Source organism: Miniopterus natalensis, chromosome 10 (genome assembly GCF_054644295.1).
Source record: "Miniopterus natalensis isolate mMinNat1 chromosome 10, mMinNat1.hap1, whole genome shotgun sequence".
NCBI classification, from domain to species: Eukaryota; Metazoa; Chordata; class Mammalia; order Chiroptera; family Miniopteridae; genus Miniopterus; species Miniopterus natalensis.
The window spans coordinates 55,807,443-55,828,918 of NC_142090.1; the positions used below are offsets into that span (position 1 = coordinate 55,807,443).

The 21,476-nt window shown below is 38.4% G+C and overlaps 1 protein-coding gene across 11 annotated transcripts in view; it reads left to right on the top strand.

Annotated features, from left to right (window-relative positions):
* The window catches only part of ADAM22 (ADAM metallopeptidase domain 22), a 184,737-nt gene that overhangs the window by 12,327 nt on the left and 150,934 nt on the right, over positions 1 to 21,476 (top strand). For all 11 annotated transcript variants that reach the window (XM_087821144.1, XM_087821141.1, XM_087821142.1 and 8 more), the window contains exon 3: positions 21,294 to 21,370. In XM_087821144.1, coding sequence (XP_087677270.1) covers positions 21,294 to 21,370 — 77 coding nt within the window. The remainder of the gene's footprint in view (positions 1 to 21,293; positions 21,371 to 21,476) is intronic.

Sequence of the window (21,476 nt, forward strand, 5' to 3'; positions counted from 1 at the left end):
GTTTCTGTCTTTTTTTGATGTGTGTTTCTTCTTTTTCCTGTTTGTTTCTTTTGTTCCCCTTAAATTGTCTCTCTCCATTCTTTTCTTTGGGTGTGGATTCAAGTGTCCCTTCTGCTCTTCACTGCTGGAATAATTGCCTTTCTAAAATCATTCTCCTGTTCTCGTAGCTCATAACCCCCTAGATTTAAACACTGAGTTACGTCTCAGTTCATTCTCCACACTTGCTGAGCACGTCACTTCTCAGAGTCTTCCAGAATGATCCATTGCCACATTGCTACAGGATTCACACTCAGTATTAAGGAATGATGAGGCACTTTTATAGGTATGCTGAAAGTAAAACGTGCCGCATAAGCTTGTCATAAAATCGTCCCTGCTTATGTGTGTGTGAGTGTGGTTTGGGGGTGGAGATCAAAGCGCTGATAACTTGGGTGTGTTAATGGAAGGTGTCCCTGTGAGATAGCCTGTAATCTCAGGCTGGAACTGTCATTCGTATTCAGCATTGTTTCTTTACTGCTTGGCTCTGTGCCTGATGCTCAGCAAATATTTCTGGTCTACCTCTGTTTGAATTTTCTGTCTCAAAGATGCAGAAAAAAAGTTCGGTGGCCATTTATGTTCCTGATTTTATATACTTTTGATGTATTGTCAACAGTTAGGGCATCTCTTTCTGAATGTCTTTTGTTGGGATGGGTTTGAGAGGAGGATGGGCCTCCTTCCACATCTGTGCCTGGTCTCTGGCCCCTTCCTCCCTCTTCCCCCTGCTTGTGTTCTTGCCGGCCCAGCAGGGCCACCCTGGCTACGGCATGCGAGGGTCTGTGCCAATTCCATCCCTGCTAGCGCCTGAATGGCATCGGGGTGAGGTGCGGCTTATTAGGAAAGGCTGAAGCATACCAAGGAGAGGGGACACTGGAGAAAGTGGTGGGAACTCAGACGATGACAGGCGTGTTGTCATTCTACCACATAAAGCCGCCTCGCTGTCTCGGCTGCCTTGTCACTGTGACAAAATCATTCATGTCAGTCTCTCTCAAAAAGAAATCCAAGCTATTTGACCTTTGTGCGTGTGACTTTATTCACCAGATTTTGCCATTTACTCCCTGGAGCTGTATTTTTTTTTGACACAGTGATGGGAGAGTGACATACAGTATTTTTCATGGATCTGGACTCATATGACATATTCAGCCAAGGACTCCCGTGATATTTGTTTTCAGAGTTTTGATTTTTTTTCTTTAACTGTAGTTTTGAACTGAGGACAACATCCTCTCTCTCTCTCTCTTTGGTAGATAATTTCCAGATACATTCTTGTCTAATATTGTTTTATTTTAATTTCCCCCCCAATTTTTACCTCTTTTAGAGACTAACATGTTAATATAAAATATTTTACTGTCTTTGTTTCACAGATGGTACATATTGTGCATAGAGTACTATTACTCCATGAAACCTCCATGCCTCTAAGAGGTGTGCACATCTGATTGAAAGCAGAAAGAACATGTTAGAGAACAGTTACTTTAGAATAAGTAGAGACCACCGGCAAGGATGGCACTCTGTGCTGTTTTTGAGCATATATATATCTTAGTGTAAGTGAAGGATCTGAAAGTAGGTTTAAGATCAGGAGAGAAAATAAGGGCTCATGATGGGGAGGAGGTTCCATCAAAATGGTAAGATCAGGTAGCTGACCAACAGAAATGAACTCTTAAACAGTTTTCATAACTCCTGTTGACCTAGTATAATCTCAGGAGCAAAGTAATTCATATTTTAATTATAAATACAGTTTTTATAAGAGATTTATTGAAATGGTATTTGCATATCATAGAATCTACCTATTTAACAAGAATATTCAACTTGAAGTTTACTAGTATAATCAAACAGTTGAGCAGTCATCACCACAGTCAATTTTAAAATGTTTCCATCGTCCTAGTCAGTTTTGCTCAGTGGTTAGCACGTCGGCCAGCAGACTGAAGGGTTCTGGGTTCGATTCTGGCCAAGGGAACATACCTTGTACCTTGGTTGCAGGCTTGATCCCTGCCCCAGGCAGGGTGTGTGTGTGAGGCAACCAATCAAGGTGTCTCTCTCACATTGATGTCTCCCCCCCCACACTTCTACTCTCTCTGAAAAGCAATGGAAAAAATATCCTCAGGTGAAGATTAAAAAAAAAAAATTTCCATCACCTCAGAAAGAAGCCTCATATACATTCCCCATACTCTCTCCAGTACTGCTGCCCCCAAACCCAGCCCTAGGCAACCACTAATCTACTTTCTGTCTCCATAGAGTTACCTATTCTAGACAATTCATATGCATGGAATCCTACACTATGTGCTCTTTTGTGACTGGCTTTTTAAATTTAGTGTGATGTTTTCATGGTTCATTCATATTGTAGCATGTGTTTTTACTTCATTCCTTTTTATTGTTGAATCCATTCATTTTGATGGATACTTGTGTGTGTTTTTTCACTTTTGGGGAATTATACATAATGCTCTCTGAACATTTGTGTAGAAGTTTTTGTGCAAACATATAAAAACATACACCAAAAATCAAAGCAAGTCGTCTTGAAACAATACTTTTTTCCTTAATACATGTAGCAGTGTACTTTTCACTCTGTTTTTTTTTGTCATGTTCTAAAAAATCCGGGCCATGGATTTTTATCCTGGCCTGCACTAAAGTGATTTCAGAGCCCTGTAATGGGTCATGATCTGACCTATGGATTTAAAAACTGTCCTATAGGATTCCTGACAGATGAGCCTAATACCTATGAGGCAGCTCTGGGAACAGGTTTTAGAAGGTTAAGTCAACGTGTGCCTGCTGGAAGCTTCCAGCCATTAATTTTTTTTTTTTTTTTAAATATATCTTTATTGATTTCAGAGAGAGGGAAGGAGAGGGAGAGAGAGAGATAGAAACATCAATGACGAGAGAGTCATTGATTGAGCCCACAACCCGGGCATGTGCCCTGACCAGGAATCGAACCCCGATCACCTGGATCCTAGGTGGACGCTCAACCACTAAGCCAGTCCCGGCCGGGCCAGCCATTAATTTTTGTTTCTTGTGCTTTTACTGACAATAGTGTTAGAGACATCTCTCTATGGTTGTTTTAGACCTGAGATTGAACCCACAACCTAGGTATGTGTTCTCCCCAGAACTGAACCTGCAACCTTTCGGTGTACAGGACAGTGCTCTGACTCCCTGAGCCACCAGGCCAGGGTAGTGCTACTCACCCCTTAGCTGTTATGTGGCATCAGTGAAAGCAACCATGTGAAGGTGCTTGTGAAAATTTCTTATTTTTATAATTATAAAAAGTTTATGTTTTGAAATAGTTTAAACATACAAAAGAGTAGAGAGAATAAGGTGACAGACATTCTTGTACTCATCATCCAGAGTCAACAAAATTTAGTAGCTCTTTTTTTTTAAGGACATAACATTATAGATTTAGGTGATGCTCTCCTTCCTTTCATTTCCCTCCCTTCCCAGAGGAAATTACCTCGCAGTTGGTGTCATCTTGCCTGGCTTTGTTTTCATACTGATACTACATAAATATTTACATAAAAAATGTAACTGTGTGTTTTTTAAATGTACATATTTGGTGTCATACAGATCCTTTTGCCACCTCTCAACTTTGATTTTCAATCTCTTATGTTGATACAGATAAAATAATTGAACCCATCCTTTTTTATTGCTATCTGGCTTTCCATTTTATAAACCTACCATTTATGTGTTTTCCCTTCAGTGACATTTATAGAGTGTTTCCAATTTTTTGCTCTGATAAGCAGCGTATGCCGATGATATATACATGTGCATGTGTTTCTGTGGGGCATATATTTGGAAGTGAAATTGCTGGTTCCTAGGGTTTGTACCTTTTCAACTTTTCTACATATTGCCTCATCACACAGTGAAATAATAATTTACATTCTACCAGCAGTGCATGAGAATTTCTGTGCATCCCCACCTTCATCATTATTTAGGATCATAAGCCTATTAAATGTCTAACTATATTGTGGGTGTGAAATGGTGTTTAATTATTTTACTTTGCATTTCTCTGATGACTAATGAGCTAGAACACCTTTGGGGACTATATTTCTTGTCTGAATGACCTAATCACATACTTTCCCCATTTTTCTAGTGGGATATTTGTATTGACTTACAGGTGTTTTAAATATGTTATGGATTCTCTTCTATTATTAGTTATCTCTGTTACAAATACTTTTTAAAAATTTTGTGGCTTATCTATTCATTCTCCTGGTATCATTTGTTGTAACAGATTAAGAAAAATGTTTTTGATGTTATCCATATTGACCCTTTCCTTCATGATTCTTTGTGTTTGTGTATTACATAACTACTCTAGAACCTGCTACAGTTTTATAATAAGTCTTAAACTTTAGTAAAACAAATCCCTGATGCAGTATTGTTCTTTAAAAAGTATTAAAAGATAGTGATTAAGAGAAGACCTGGAATGAGACTTCATAGATTCAAACCCACTGTGCCCCTAGCTAACTGCATGAACTTGGCACACACTTAACTTCTCTAACCGTGTTTTTACACCAATAAAATAGCAATAAGAATAGTATCCAGGGAGAAAATGGGGATATCTGCAAGAGTGTCAACAACAACAAAAAAGAAAAAAAAAAGAATAGTACCAAGTTCAGACGTTATTGTGATACTGAAGGAAATAATACACACAAAGCTTATAGCTGAACATTTGGCATATAGTAAGAGCTCAATAAATGTTCTTTTTTTTTTTTTTTTAGCTCTCATAATTATCATTTCTTGATATAAAACCAGTATATAATGTTTTCTGTACACAAATCACTGGATTTCTCTGATTTTAAAGAGCTGATTTATGTCGAATGTTCTGGAAAGTAGAATGATTTGGACCCTGGTGCTAATTTTGAGTTCCATCTTTGTTCTCACTGTATTATTTCCAGGAATTTAGCAAACCAAAAGTTAGTCTTGTTTCCCCCCATAATACTAGCTCAGGTATCACGTGGGATTTATTTTTTTTAAATGGATGAGTAACCACGCAGCTCCTTTACTTTGGGATGGGAGACATCTCTGCATAAGCTAAAGCCTCAGTCGTCTGTGTTCTGAATAGGGCTCTTCCCTGCAGGGAAGTAAGGAAGGGAAAGGAGAGCAGGCCACCAAGAGGTGAAGAGGCAGCTAGGTAAAAGGTTGGACTCCTAGTTCCCAAGCTAGGCTGAGTTTAGAATCTATATTTTTAACTGAATTAGAGAATGAAATGCTCTATTTTAATATCTTGTTTTAGTTTCTTTTTAAAAAACCTGTTTTGTCTGAAGAACTTCAAAATGTAAAACTCTAAAGGAACAGACATTTGAGGAAGAAAGGGCTCCCCAAATTTTATAGAGGGTAGCAGTTATTATAACCTAAGTCCATTCCTCTTCTGTGAAAACTAAGATCAACTTGCATCTGAAATGTATTTGTTACAACAGTTTTCATTTTCAGTGCAGTTTTTATTACAGCTTTATTGAGACATGATTTATGTACCACAAAATTAATGCTTTTGAAGTGTACAATTCAGTGGTTTTTAACATAGCTTTTAATAAAAGTTTTCGTCATTTAATTTTTTTTAAACATGTCTTTATTGATTTCAGAGAGAGGAAGGGAGAAGGAGAGAGAGAGAAAGAAACATCAACGATGAAGAGAGTCATTGATCGGCTGCCTCCTGCATGCCCCCAACTGGGGATTGAGCTGGCAACCTGGGCATGTGCTGTGACCAGGACTCAAGCTGCGATCTCCTGGATCCTAGGTCGATGCTCAACCGCTGAGCCATGCCTGGCCAGGCAGTTTTAGTCATTTTAATTCTCTGTTTTCCCTTTCTGTTTTGCTCTTCACTTTTTATCATTCATTTGTTTTTCTGGTCCCATTGTGAACTAGTTGTGATCATAAGTTGCTTTGCTCAGCCTCTTCCCGAGACGACTCTGGGCCCAGCATTCAGATGTAGCCTTCAGCTCAATGAAAGAACTTCCATTTTCTTGCAGTGGATTCCCATATTTAATAAATATTTCAGCACTTAATCAATCAACCATGTGTTCCTGCACCTCCAACAGTTTTCAACAAACAGTCTTTCTAAAATCTGTTATTCCAAAGTTAGTTGTTTGTGTTATTTCTCTTAAGAAATAATTAGGTTAGAAGATGTCCGTCTGCTTTTATTTTAGTATCATATGCTCACTGCAGAAAGTGTTGAAGAAAAGAGGAGCTCTGAGTGCGGATATTATTGTTTCTGGGGTTGATAGTGGAGTGTCTGTGTGGAGAGCCTTTGCAGAACATCCCATCTCCATATGCCATTGGGTCAGTGTAGTCGCCCCATTTCACTTGAGAAAAACAGCTGTACTTGTCTCTGTACCTTCTGGCCCTTGTACAGTTGGGTATTTTAGTTATGCTTGAGCTATTAATCATGCCTTTTTTAGCTCCTGTACTCTGCAGCGTGTTTTCACTAGAACTAGAGGTTCTTGATTTCTCTTTTTGTCATCCTATCTTTGAGTAATGAGGGAACCGAGAAGATTGCAAATATTTAATAGACTTTGATTCTTGTACCTTTTCTTAAGATGTTTAAACTTGCCAGTTTTGCAATTAAAATTTCTACTTTGGTTCTTTTATTTTTCAGATGAAGGCTCCATAATTGTTTGGGTGACACTAATATTGTGTCTGTTGTGTGTGTGTTGGAATTATTTTCTGTGATTTGATTTGTGAACTGACATTTAAAAAATTCATTCCAAAAATATTTATTGAGGGCCTACTACTATGTGTCAGGCACTGTCGTAGGCCCTTGAGATATATGAGTGAATAAAAAATCCCCAAATTTCTTTCTTTATGGGCCTTATGTTATAGTAGGTGGACAAAAACATAATACATGATAACTTATATAGCCTATTGGAGGGTGGTAAGTACTATGGAAAGAAAAAATATATAAATGGTAATGGTTATTGGGAGTACAAGAGGAATGTGGAGAGATAGGTTGTATTTAATAGGGTGGTTCATTAGGCCTCATAGAGAAGGTGACATTGGGAAAAACCTTGAAAATAGGGGAGTGAACCAGGCAGGTATCTGAGGAAGAGCACTGCAGGATGAGAGGACAGCCAGTACAATGACCTCAAGGCTAGAATTTGTTTTTTCAATATGAATAACAAGGCTACTAATCCAATGAAAATGGGTGACAGAGGTCTCATTGAAAACTGTACTGGGGGAAATATTTGGAATTATCCAGACCTCTGGCAGTATTTTCAGTTTCATTCTGTGTTCTCAAAGGATTATATTATCTCGTTAAAGAAGACTGTACAAATTTTCACTGTGGTGGCTGAATGTAATCCATCCCCACCAACTCCCCACAATACAATGCATTTGGATTCTTCTTTGCAAGACAGAATTACTTCTATGCACTTGAATGTATTTCCCTTTATGTTTAGTACATACATGGCTGTGGATCACTCTGTTTGCAGGATGTTTTATCCTGTGTGGTTAGTAGATAATCTTAGTGCTGGCCTGCCATAAAGCTTACAAAGAAGCAGATTGTTTCTACTGTGCCTACTGATGAGAGGCATATTTCCAAGTCATCTTTGAATACATCCTGTTTCACAAATGGAGGAAATAGGCCTAAATTGCATTAAGAAAGTTTTGTTAGCTATTTAAGAAGGAAAATAAGATGATTCAGCATTAGGACTGACAGACTTCAAATAGGGGTTGAAGAACTGTCTCAAGAGCTTATAAAATAGGCTCAGCAATCATTTTTTCAAAATGGTTTTGAGTAGATGTTTGTTTCCTCACAGGTGGGAAATGAATCACGTAACTTATTGAGGTTCCATACAGCTCAAAGTTCCAGCTTTCTCCCTCTGAACTATAGATACTGCATATTTCAAGTCATGTAGTCAGTCACTAACAAATGTTGGTTGAATACAATGCACAGGAATACAGGTTGGACGTTTTCAAGGAAAGTCAGCGAAATGCATATGCTGATAATGGTTATACTCTGTATATAACAGAAATAGTGCTTATAACTACTAGAGAGCTAGCAAAGAAAGCAACCTTTATTATGGTGATATTTCTGAGAGCTATTTCCAGTTTTTGCATAATTACAATTTGCAAAATAACTTTTGTTCATATTATGGTGAGATAGCAGTTGTCAGATTCGTATCACATTTGTAAGTGAGCACATACTTTGTGCCAAGCAAGGCGCTAAGTGTTGGGAATACGGAGGCGCTTGGTGCAGAATTGAGACTGGAGGGTGCTGTAACTGTAAGGCATGGACCTCAAAGAGAGAGTGAAAGAGGAGCTGTCATCTGGAAGTGACAAGGGAGAAGCAAGAATAATTCTGACTCCTGGATGTAACACAAAATCCTGTTCACACATGCTCAGACTTTTGCTGCTCATGTGGTACAATAATAAATAGCACACTTTACATGTATTCAGTCTTCCCAGCAATCCTCAGAGGTTGGTGCTATTGTCCATTTACTAAATGGGGAAACTGAGGCACAGAGAGGTGAATCACTTGCCCAAGGTCATTCAGTTTGAGAAGGGATGGAGGCAGAATTTGAAACAGGCAATTTGGCTCTAGAATCTGGAGTCTTACCCACTGCCCTCTGCAGCTTTTAGTAAGTAACTGCTCACAGTTTTAAAACAGAGGGAAAACTCTTTAGTACAAGAGAGTTTAGCACGGATTCGATTACTGCCTTGCATAGTGGTAACATTTCTTTCCAGATGATAAATATGTGTGGGCAGTACTGTGTATGGTTCCCATGGAGTCCTGTGCACATGGTGGGGGTTCAGGACGTGGTGTAGTGGAGATGGTAGAGTATGCAGAGGAGGCCACAGAAGGACAAAGAGGACGGCTTGGTGGCAGGTTGCTGAGGATGCTTATCACGGGAATGTTTTAGCCAGGAGTCCTTGCCAGGAGACAGCTTCCCAGAAACTCAGTGGGGGTAGTTCAGGGCAACTATCTCCACACTCCTCAGAAGAGAATACATTCTCCCAGTGTATCATTTAATAAAAATAATTGAAAAATGAACTCTGTGTTACTTCAAAGTCTACATTCTTCAGAGCAACAAGGGGTACAGAACGATCATAAAACGGACAGAAAGAATGACTGTGCCCAGCCTCTTTCCTTTATAAAAGAGAAGCAGGATGTCTTGTAGGAATCCCTTCTTTAACTCAGCATGTAAGATGCATGGAGGCCTCATTAAAATTGCTCTAATTTTCCCCCCGTAGAGGCAACACCTAGAGAGTTTGGTTTATTCAGCTTTATTTCAAAACGCATCAACAGCATAGGCCCCTGGGTGTTCCACACCGTGTATGGAACATTGAAAACAGTTTAGTGCCCCAGCTTGTGCCCTCCGTTGTTAAGACCGAGAATTTAAGCAGAGGGAGAAATGAATGTCTCTAATTTAGCTAGTGGTTCCCAAGCTCCACCACCCTGCCCTAAGGAGGCCACAGCTCCTTGCGATTCCATTAGGTTATCCTTTCCACAGCCTTTTACACGAAATTATTCCTCTCAAGAACTGAGTTCATGTCAGTGGAGAAAAGAGTGGCGAGATTGAGGATTTTCTTTTCTTTTTATGTTCAGACACAAAGTCATAAAAATAATTAGAAATCTCCAAAGTTATGTTTTTTTCTTGGGTGGAGCTATATTTCAGGGCTAAGGGACAGTCTACATTTGATTCTGACTTTGCGTCACTAGACCCTGTTAGCTTGTCCCAGGTCTATAAAACAATTTAGTGATGACCTGTGTCGTATCTCCCTCTCCTAGGGCTGCAGTCATTCCTTCTGTTTAGGCTTTTTGGAGTTGGAATCACCAGCATTACACAGTTAGCTTGTTTAAAGGAGCAATTACTTTTCAAGTTACAGTCAGCTGCAAGCTTTCTTGGCTATAATGTATACACACTTGTGCGCACACACATTTATGCGCAAGCACTACTGGACGTACAATAGATAATGTGACTTGATTTGTTGATTTTTTCTGTTTCTCCTAATAATAGTACCTCTTAGAAGTTCCTGCTTTCAGGGATTATTTACAGTCAATGTATTTTTAAAAGGCATTTCCCTTTAATAGGGAAAGTGTTTAGTGGTAAGGATTAGGTGACAAGATTGGTTTATTTATTGCAGGAGCTAAATAGTGACTAATGCCAATAAATAATAGAGGTGTAAGTAAAAGTAATTTTTAGCATTTTGTTCATTACTCTTATTACCAATCAAGGGCTCACTGCCCGATGCATATAGAAGCCAATACTAGTACATCGGCTTTTGAGAAAAGAAAAAGCTTTATTGTGAGGACGACCGACCAGCAAGTAGGGAGGAGGCAAGGCTCAGATCTGTCTCCCAGTTGAGGATTGGGAATGGCATTTAAGGGGTTAGGGAAGGATGGGATGGTAGTGGAAGTGCTGGTGGGCAGGTTTCAATTGGAGGGCTTTGGAATTGGACCATTTATGGTGAGATATGGTACGGGACTTCAGCAGCAGATCTCCCTGGACTATGGACCTTTCATTTCTGAAAGGGACATGGTGATGACTGAGCCTGGTCAAGTCTCAGCTCTTTGATTAAATAAGGGATAGGGGGTAATACTTTGGATATGGCTGCTATTTGGGGTCAAAAATTCCTCCTCTGCACATGTTTCTGCTGCCTGACTTGTGGTTTTGTTCTGTTGTTTTTGAAAAACAACTCAGTATCTGGTTATAGGCAGGATAAGACCGGTTTGAGCTGGTTCTGTGCTTATACTGTTATCCAACAGAATAATTTCATTATTTTGCCACCTCTTAGATTTTTCTTAGTAAACTGTTTGAAAAATTTTACTCATTTAATTTCCTTAGATTCAGATGTTTTTGAAGTCAGTGTCCCAGAAAGACTATAGACCAGATACATGTAATGCAGCACATGTAACACAATTTTCTTATAGGGTATTTGTGTTTTCTCGCAAACATGCATCACAAATGGATTCTTTCAATTTTCCTGTAATTTAAGGGTAAGGAGTTACCCTTCAAAGCAGCCTGGAGACACCAGCTGGTAGTATGTGGGAGCCCATCAGTTTAAGAGTTTTGGGGGCAGATTCATGTCATTTTGAATCTTGGTAGCAGATTCTTGCTATGTTCTAATCTATACATGTATTGAAAGATGCCATGGTTTTTTTAAAAAGTTATTTTTATTGAATTTATTGGGGGGACATTGGCTAATAAAATTATGTAGGTTTCAGGTATATAATTCTACAGTACATCATTTGCATTTTGTTTCCTCAGAGATGGCTGGTAATCTGTTCTCTCTCTCTGACACACACACATTCTATTCTTTTCTTCCCCGCATCATTGTGGAATAACTAGTTTGTTCTTCGTACCAATTTTTATTTTAGCTACTTGGGAAATAAAACAACAACAAAAGAAATATTTTTGCAGGGGTTCATGTGTCTGGAATTCTCTCATTGTGTTCCTGATAAAGAATGCTTTTGGTAGGTGACTGTCAAGTTAGAGGTGAAAAAACATTTTTTGAATATCCTTGACGTTAGAGACTTACTGCCTTTCCTCCCCTTCTTTTAAGCAGGAGCTTTGCTTTTGCAACATTTTACTTAGATTTTTCCTTGACTGTGTTCTTGGAAAAGTTTTGGACAGTTGAGATAGTAAAGAATGAATCTGGTTCTTTTTTAAAGTTTAGTATGTATATGTATACATATATGTATATATGTATGTGTGTATGTATATGTGTTGTATATGTGTGAGTAGAAAGCCTTCTAGAATTATGTAGTTTTAGTCTTTGTTCTAGGAGAGAAAAAGGCTTTTTACCTATGCAAATTTATTTCCCAATGAAAATTCTATGGAATGCTTATGTACCAACTGTTCATGATGGGATTTTACTCAGTGATATTTCTGATTTTTTTCCTCAAACACTTGGAGCCGGCCTTTTTGTGGCAGTGAGCCTTAATTGTCAGATGCCTCTAATGCCTACATAAGGAAGATGAAATTAAGCAATCAAACAAAAACCCATTGACATAACAGAACTGGGTGAAGAGAATCTTGATGTGAAGATTCTTTTTTTTAATTCTCTGGACTTGGCCTATTTTTTATGTTGCCTCCAGGAGAGACTGTGACCCAGCTGGCAGATACAGCCCTTATTTCCAGGCCTGCTTTTAAAATTGTCTGATTTAGAGCTGAAATGACTAGTTATTCATTTGAGAATGTAATGGTGAAACTGCTTATTCCTTTCCCTCCTCTGCTCTTTCTGCCTGTCTTATACTTAGCTTTCGGTAACATTATTCTTTGCAACAGGATTTCATATATTCTTTTGACTATAAACAATTTTAAAGCGTTTTTCTCATAGCATCCTATAATTAATACTATTTTCAGTTTACATACGGGGAATAACAAGATGAAGCCCATAGTAAGTTTTAGTAACTTTACTCTAAATCAGCTATCAAGTCAATAGCGGGGCCAGGAAAAGGTCTCATCTTTCTCCTAAGCCTTTCTTGCATTAAGGACTAGTATCAGTTTCCCAGAGCTGATTCATCTGAGGGATTGTGGCTCCTGACTTCGTTGCATCCAAATATTGGGATTCCTTGCATTCAGATTTAATTACAGCTCAATATGACTGCATTTTGTATTGTTCTCAGGCTACTGAAGATCTTAAAGGCTTTGACTTTCAGGATTAGGTGAGTAAGCATTTTCTTGGTCAGGCCTTAAATTGAAGGCCTAGTAATGGAAGGTTAATGGCCAAGATGATGGAGAGACTGATTTATCAGAAGACAGCTGGAGCATAAATAGGTAATGAGGCTGCCTGACTTCCTGAATGGAGATGAGAAAATTGAAGACGGTGCCATATCTGCACAGTCTTTCTGCTCCAGCTTTTGGAGCAGGGGCCATGGGAAAGAAGGGCCCTTGGGCTGCAGGGATTCATAGAATCAAGGGCTTTCAGTGCCCTCAGAATTGGAAACTCAGCAAGGCAAATTCAGGGAATGCCTCTCAAGAGCTCACCTTATCTAAGGAAAGCCATTTTTTTGTTGTACATGTGGCTTAACCCAGGGGTTCCTGGGTACTGAGAGCTACATGACATAATCTCTGTACTGGGATAATAATACATCCTAAAACAAGGGTGTGTTCACATCAACTGAACATGTTTACATTATATTTACATCAGTTGTAAAAATTTTTTACATCAAGTAAAGTCAACATCAAGAACTGGAATTTGAATTAGAGAGCAAGTTCAATAAGAGGAGAACTCCATGGGAATTGGTTACATGGTAGACTCACGTGGGTAGCTCTTTAAAATATACCATGGGAGCCCTGGCCAGTTTGGCTAAGTGGTTGGAGTATCTGCCCCTGGACTGAGGGGTCCCAGGTTTGATTCTGGCCAAGGGCACATACCTTGGTTGCAGGCTTGATCCCTGCCCCTGTCCAGGTGTGTGTGGAGAGCAACCAATCACTGTGTCTCTCTCACATCTATGTTATTTTTTTCTCTATCTCTTTCTCTCTCTCTTCCACTCTCTCTGAAAAGCAATGGAAAATATATTCTTTAAAAAATATGTATATATATATCATGGGAATTTCAATATATTGCTCCTTTTCTTATTTAGAAAAAAAGTGTGTTGAGAGCCTACTGTGTGTGAGGCAGTATGGTAAGGTGCTTATAGAGATGTTTCTGGAAACCTCTAGGCCCTCATTTAACTGGGGAGGCCACCAGATGGAATTCTTTCTTCCTCTTTTTTGGCTTTCTCCTACTGTTCCCCTCCTTTATTTATTTATTTATTTTTTATGTTCAAAACTTTTTTTAATGTTTTAAATGTTTAATCAAATGTTTGTTCATTTGATTGAACTCAAGAACAAAAGTCAGGCAATAAAATTGTCAAAAGAACATAGACTTTACTTGCAAGAAATATGTGGGAATTCAGCAAGTAGATAACAGTTTTGAGAGTTAAACATGTTTGGTCATAAATTATGAAGGGAAGGGAAGGGAAGGGAGCTGTTGGTTATTGGACACTATTATCTCAAAGGCCTTTACATCCATTTCTTGTTATTTTCAGGATGAAGAGTACATTTCTTAAATTGGTTTATAATAGTGGTTCTTAACCCTTGGCCACCCTCCGAATCACATGGGTAGCTCTTTAAAAAATATTGGTGCCCAGGATTCACCCCAGACTAAAAGAATCAGAATCTTTGAGCTTGGGGCCCAAGCACTGATATTTTTTAACAAGCTTCCTGAGCAAGTCTAATGTGCAGCCAGGATCGAGAGCCACTGGTTTAGAAGTTCTTTGGCATCTGTAGTTCTAGCCTGTTTTCCAACAGCAGATGCCTCATATTTTATGCCTCAGGAATACAGCATTTCTTACAGTTCCCTGAATGTGCTGAACAGTTCCCATTCTTGTGCCTTTGTTTGTCCTTTTGCCTGGAGAGCTTTTTCTTCATTGTCTCCTGAGCAGCACCTCCTCAACACTGTCGCCCTAGAGTCAGATGGCTGCTGTTGTGTCTTGTACGTATATCTGTCATTAGACTATTAAATATTTTGTGATTTTTTTTTTAAAGAGTAACTTTTAAAAAAAAAATATTTTTATTCATTTCAGAGAGAGGAAGTGTGAGGGAGAGGGAGATAGAAACATCAATGATGAGAGAGAGTCATTGATTGGCTGCCTCCTGAAAGCTCCCCACCGGGGATTGAGCCCACAACCTAGGCATGTGTCCTGACCAGGAATCAAACCATCAACACCTGGTTCATAGGTCAGTGCTCAACCACTTAGCCATGCTGGCCAGGCAATATTCTCTGATTTGTTTAGCAGCTTCCCTTTTTGATTGTGGGTTTCCTGGATGCAGGGACCATGTTTAACTCTTTTTTACATCCCCAGGGCCTTGTATATTTCCTTTGAGGTATGATTTGTACTCCATAAAGGTTGAATGGACTGTGACTTACACTTTAGTTATCTCAATAAATCTACAAACTGTATATTATTATTTTTGCTCTTTTAGAGATGAGGACTTTCAGTGTATAGACATTAAGCAATTTGCCCTAATTTTTTCCATTAACAAATGAAAGACCCAGAATTCAAACCCAGCTCTGCATGACTTTAAAGACTGTGCTTTTTTGTTTTATTTCATTTTGTTTGAAAATGTCCTGCTGCCAGACAGTTTCTTTCTTATGATGCTAAATGCAGAAGGTTGGATTTTATGAATAGTTTGGTTAAATGAAAACTATAGCCATGATTGACTTGACTAGATGGAAAGGGGAGAGGTATTTAACATAAAGTCATAGAAATAGATATATGAATAGAAAACACTAATTTTCTTACATGTATCATGCTAATTTATATATTAGGTAGAACTATTGGATAGAATCCTTTGTTAACAAATGCCTTTGTAAAACAGTTCTGCTTCATAAAATTAGTTCTATATCTTAACTAACTAACCAGGGGAAAACTATCTTGCTGATGTGGCCACACAAATTCTAGAATGAGAAACCTTAATGTTAATAGGTATGTGGTATTAGTCTCCGTGTGCTCTTTTGTCAGAAGTTCACATAGGCAGTGAAGTAATTATAGTGAGGTTAAGGTGATGTTTCAGTTGGCCTTTTCTGATGTAGAAAAAGAGGGTTAATATATGTGAGTGATTATTGCTGTATTTTTTTTATTGAACTCAAGTCTATTTGACATCAGGAATTAGCATTGTATTTATTAAAAAACTAAGTTCACAAGGCAAAGAAGTATTTAGGATGCAGAATAGTTAAAGATTCTGTTAATTTCAGTAAGACTTCTTTTTAATCATGTTCATTACTTTCACAGTTACCGTGTTGTACAATACCATTTGACTGGCACTACTCCCATCCACTGGAATTCATCGATTCATTATTCAAGTTGAGCTTAATTATAACCCAAATTACCTTGTCTTTCTCTTTGAAAGTTCTGATTCTACCATGAAAGTTTTAGTGTCAACTTTGCTTTAAAAACTGGTTATGAATAAGGCAGTCTTGAAAAGTTCATTTGTATTTGCTCTTTGGGATATGTAGGTTGTCCCCAGCTCATTGGCTCTAGGAGATATGAGGAGAAAAAGACAGGCTGCCAAGAAGCAAAATATGAAAGGATCAGGGGGGTTATATTAACTTCACAGTTAAATTTCAGCTATTGCCCATGAATAATAAACAAGCCTCAATCTGGAGATTGTATCAGGTTCTTCTGGTCCTAAAATTCTATGATTCATTTTTGAAATTTGAAATTAAAATGATCCTTATGTAATTATATTGATTTATTAGGTTTGCTTGCCATCTGCTTATTTTATATTTTTGCATTTTCCCCTCAATCTTTTGTTTCATGGCTTTTATAAATGTCAACCTCACTACTTGTCTCAGTCCTTGAAACACACAAATACCCACACACTTTACCATACTTATGCAATTTTTTTCCTTTAAAGATGGATTTCCACATATATTTTAAACCATAATCCTTCATTTCTAAGGTGGTAATCAAATTGGCCTTAGAACATGTATTAGATGGGGTAAAGTTTTTTGGGATGAAAAAAAGAGTTCTAAAGATTGTTTTTCGTTGTTTAATTTTCTTTTTATACGCTCTAAAAATACATTTTCATAACACTAAAACAGAATGCAGTAAAGCCTACAAGCACCTCTGAGCTGCAGAATGGAAACGAGGATGAAACGTGATGGAAAAGGCTGCCAGGAGGCTAAATGCCTGCTCTGCTTCCAAGCAGTGTGACCTTGGAAGGACATTTGCCCACACTGGCTCAGTGTCCTTATTTGTAAAATAAGGATGTTGTATTCTCTGAGCTCTAGGAGTTCTCTCAGTATTATTATATGATATTTAAGTGTTTGATTAATAGTTTTCCAAATCACAAATCTTGCCTATGTAGTAATTTGAAAGAATGCATTTCCGCAAAATTATATTTTTCAAATATCTCTGAGAGCCATTTAGCTTTTAATCTTCAAGTTAAAGTTAATAAATGGTAGAATTTTTCTTTGGCAATATATGTTAGGCATGCTGCCACCCCCAAAGGAAAATCCTGATATTATACTAGTTCTGTCTTCTCAAAAATTCATTTTCTTTTCCTTTAAACTAAAAAGGCAAGGTCTAAAATGAATTTTCTCAGAGCCATCCTGCCTCACTTCAGTGGTGTTGAATAATAAACTGGATTATTAGCAGCACATGAATTCAGGGTAATTCTACTTCATTTATTATTTCTGCCAGATAACCTCAAGTAGTAGACATGTTTCTTTTCTTTGGCATACTTGTTAAATCAGGCATATGGGGAGGGTAGGTTCCTGAATGGTAGACAACCACGTGGAATGGGAGGAAACCATGTCAATATTCATTTTAGTGGTCACCACAAGTCCTGTGTTTGATCCTTGTGCCTTCATGGGTGTCTGCGAGTCTCTGGAGTATAACGAAGCTGTGGAGGAAAGTGACATTGCACACTGGTGAAATCGAGTCTTTATTGGAGCTGCTTTTTTAAATGTCCAGAACATTGCCAGAGATGCTATATTAGTTTCCCATTGCTGCTGTAATACATTACCATAAACTTCATGTCATAAAACAACAAAAAACAATTGTCTTACAGTTCTGGAGATCAAAGGCCCAAAATGGGTCTTGGCAGGGCTATTCTCCTGCTGGAGGCTCTAGGGGAGAATTGTTCCTTGCTTTTTCCAGTTTCTGGAGGCTTACAGCATTCCTTGGCACACAGCCTTCTCTTCACCTCATTCTAATCTCTGTTTCCATCATCATATCTCCTTCTCCCATTCCGACCCTTATAAGACTGGTTTAATGAGGACCCTTGCGGGGAGATTAGGCCCACCTGGTTATTCCAGTAAAATGTCCTCATCTCAGTGTCCTTGATTTAATCACATCTGCAATGTTCCTTTTCCCACGTAAGGCAGGTGGTTCATAGGTTCTGGGGATCAGAGTGTGGGCATCTTTGGGGACCATTATTCTGTCTGCCAAAGATCTCTTCTAGTCATTCAGGTTGTTACCTCCTTAGAGAAGCTTCCAGGACCACCTGGAATCCCTTCTACCCTGGTCACCTGTTTACCCTCTTATTAAATCTGAGAATAGTATGTTTATTTTTAATTTAATTGTTTTTCTGTCATTTTATTGTCACTTTTTTTCCACCCACTGGGTGATAAACCTCACTAGAGCAGAAACATGGTCAGCCTTCTTCATCATCTTGTCTGCCAAGTCCAAATAGTCCCCAGCACTTGGTAGGTAGGTGTTTGTTGACTGAATCAATCTGTATACAGTCTAAGGAACCCTTCCGTATATTAAAACTATATTAATATATTCCTATTCCTATTCCTATCAATAATGCAAACATTTTTTAATAAACAGCAGTTAAACATGCTGTCAATAGATTTTCTTTTGAGTTTTAGTAATGGATTTCTCCTTGGGACATGCATGGGTGAGATCAATAAATAAAATACCAAATGTAATGTGAAGCTACAGGAAAAAGAAAATATAAGAATTAGACAGAATTAATGCAAACAGTAAATATCTTGCTGAAAAAAAATGGTAATGTTATCTTGATCCAAGCTGTAATCATGATACCATGATGAATAAGGTGTGGCCTCTGTCCTGTTCACCGCAATAAATGCAGAGAGAAAATGGAGGAGAGAGAGGTTTATTTTAATTGAGACATCAATTCTGATAAGCCGAGCTTTCCTCTGTCATTCCCAAAACATGGTAGCTAGCACTTCTGGAAACTCAAAGAGCTTTCAGACAAGAAGAAAGACATTATCCATTGACATAGCATTAAGAACAACCCTGATGGAAGGACTGCATTTTATAAGCAGTTAATTTATAGCTGTTCATTTGTTCTTCATCCAGGTGATTGATAAAACAAACACTCAAATGAATTAGTGAGTCGAGAAATACTTATCGAGTACCTAATGCTGGTCAGTACTGAGGCCCTGATATCAAATTGAACGGTACTGAGAAGGAGGGGGGAAAGAAGCTGTTACACTTCGGGCCAACTTTGTAGAAGAGGAGTGTTTGAGCTGAACTGTGTCCCCTCCAAAATTTATATGTTGAAGTCCTAACCCCTGTAATGACTATATTTGGAGATACGGCTTTTAAAGAGGTAATTAGGGTAAATGAGGTCATAAATGTGGGCCCTAATCCAATATGACTGGTGCCCTTATAGGAAAGATGAAGGGGGGGGAAGGAGAGAAAGAGATGCCAGGGTGCACATGCAAAGAGAAAAGGTCATGTGGGGACACAGTGGGCAGGTGGCCATCTGCAAGCCAGGAAGAGAGGCCTCAGGACAAACCAGATCTGCCAACACTTTGGTCTTGGAATTCCAGCCTCCAGAACTCTGAGAAAGTAAATTTCTGTTGTGTAAGCCACCTCGTCTGTGGTTCTTTGTTACGGTAGCCTGGGCAGACCAATACAAGGAGGAGCTTGATCGAAGTCTTGAAGGATGGATAGGGCTATTTCTGGGAAATGACATTGGTGAAGATCACTACCTCAGGGCCTGGTTCAGAAAAGCTCACAGCAGAAGTAAGAAAGTAATTTTTAATGATCATAAAAATAAAAAAGTGAGAGTTTGGTGATAGCTGGGTGTTATTGGGAGGAATGAAGAGTTAGTTAATGAGGCTGAGAGGTATTCAGATATTTCTTTATCCTTGGGGTTTCATGAGGATTGGAATACGTTTGCAGTTGAGCTATTGCATCGTTCCACCCCCACTGCTTTTTTTCCCCTTTTCTTAATGTTTGTATTGATTTTAGAGAGGAAGGGAAAAGGAGAGAAAGAGAGGGAGAGAAACATTGATCCTGGTGACTGAACCTGCAACCTGCGCATGTGCCCTGACTGAATTGGACCAGCGACCTTTTAGTACATGGGAAGACGCTCAGCCAACAGCCATACCTGCCCAGCCCCACCCCCACTACTTTTAAATATTTTAAAACAGAAGAATTATTTTTTTCCAGAAAGCTTCATTATTATTAGTTAAGTGCTCTCCTTTCACCTAATTCCGTAGTTTACTGTGTGTGAAAATCCCAGGGATGGTTCAGGTGCCCTTCATGCCCCACAGAATCCTAAGATGTTCCTTCCTAAGATGCACTGGTTCACCATCTGCTTCATATGCTACATAAATTCAGGTGCTCAGATGTTTTTTCTCTCTAAAATAGTGTTTTTCTCGCTGTAGGAATTATACATGTTTATTTTAGAAACTTTGGATACTATAGAAACATAAATAAAAAATTCAAAAATTCTTAGTCCTACTACTTAGATATAGGTATTCTTAGTATTTGGGGAGTCAAACAGAATGAACAGTTTTGCTCCCTCCTTTTTTTCAGTTAATGCACATGATTGTTCTACATGTTAATATTATGTTATTGGTAACACTATATTTTTTAGTTTAGAGTCCATTGTGATTTGCCCTTGGAGTTCCAAGAATGGCATGGGAAATAGTGATTTTGTATTCCCAAGAAAATTTTGGTAGGCGATATTTGCAGTAGACGTGCAGAGGTTCAATTTCACTCTTAGGAAGATATGGAAACCTCTATGAAATTATGTTTGGTAAATTAGAACTGAAATATTTTTAAACTATGTGTGACAGGATGAAGAGGTTTTTTAGATCATATTCACCATATTATTTTACTTTCGTTTTGCTCTTATAAGCCATAAAGTTTATTTAATTTTTTAAAATTTATCTTTATTGTTGAAAGTTTTACAGGTGTCCCGTCCCCCCCCTCCCCCATTGATCCCCTACACCCTCCTCCCACCCCCCCCCTCCCCAGGCTTTCACCACACTATTGTCTGTGTCCATGGGTTATGCATATAAGTTCTTTGGTTAATCTCTCCCCACCCCCACCCCTTCCCTCTGATAAACGTGTCTGTTCTGTGCTTCAATGTCTCTGGGTCTATTTTGTTAGTCAGTTTAGTTTGTTCATTAGATTCCACATAAAAGTGAGATCATGTGATATTTGTCTTTCTCTTCCTGGCTTATTTCACTTAGCATAATACTGTCCAGAGGACCTGGAGAGTATTATTTTACTCTTGAATTGAACATATTTTGCTCTATTTCTTTTTTAATGTACAAAGCTTTTATTTTAAAGAAAGCAGTCATTTAATATAGAATTAAATGAAGTTTGATCTTCTTGGAAATGAAATGTCTATCTACTTGAGATAAACCAGAAAGGTGGGGCACTTGCCCTCCAGAGTCAGGTGGTGCTTTACTTCAGATTGGTGAGTGCTTGGCTTCTAAGAAGGTGCAAATTTTGCTCCATGTCCAATTGGTTTTCTAAGTTATGATATTGTAAACCTTTTTTAAGTGATCATAAGAAATGCTTATCGTCTGATCGCTATGCTGAATAATAAATACCTTTTATCTTTTTAATATTGCAGTTGACTCATGTTGACCAGGCAAGCTTCCAAGTTGATGCCTTTGGAACATCCTTTATTTTTGATGTCCTGCTAAACCAGTAAGTCTTTGTGAGCTGCACTCACTTTTGTCTGACACACGTTCAACCCACCTTTTTACCTTTCTGTAAAATTTTGTTTTCTTACTATATTTACTTCATCTTCCTG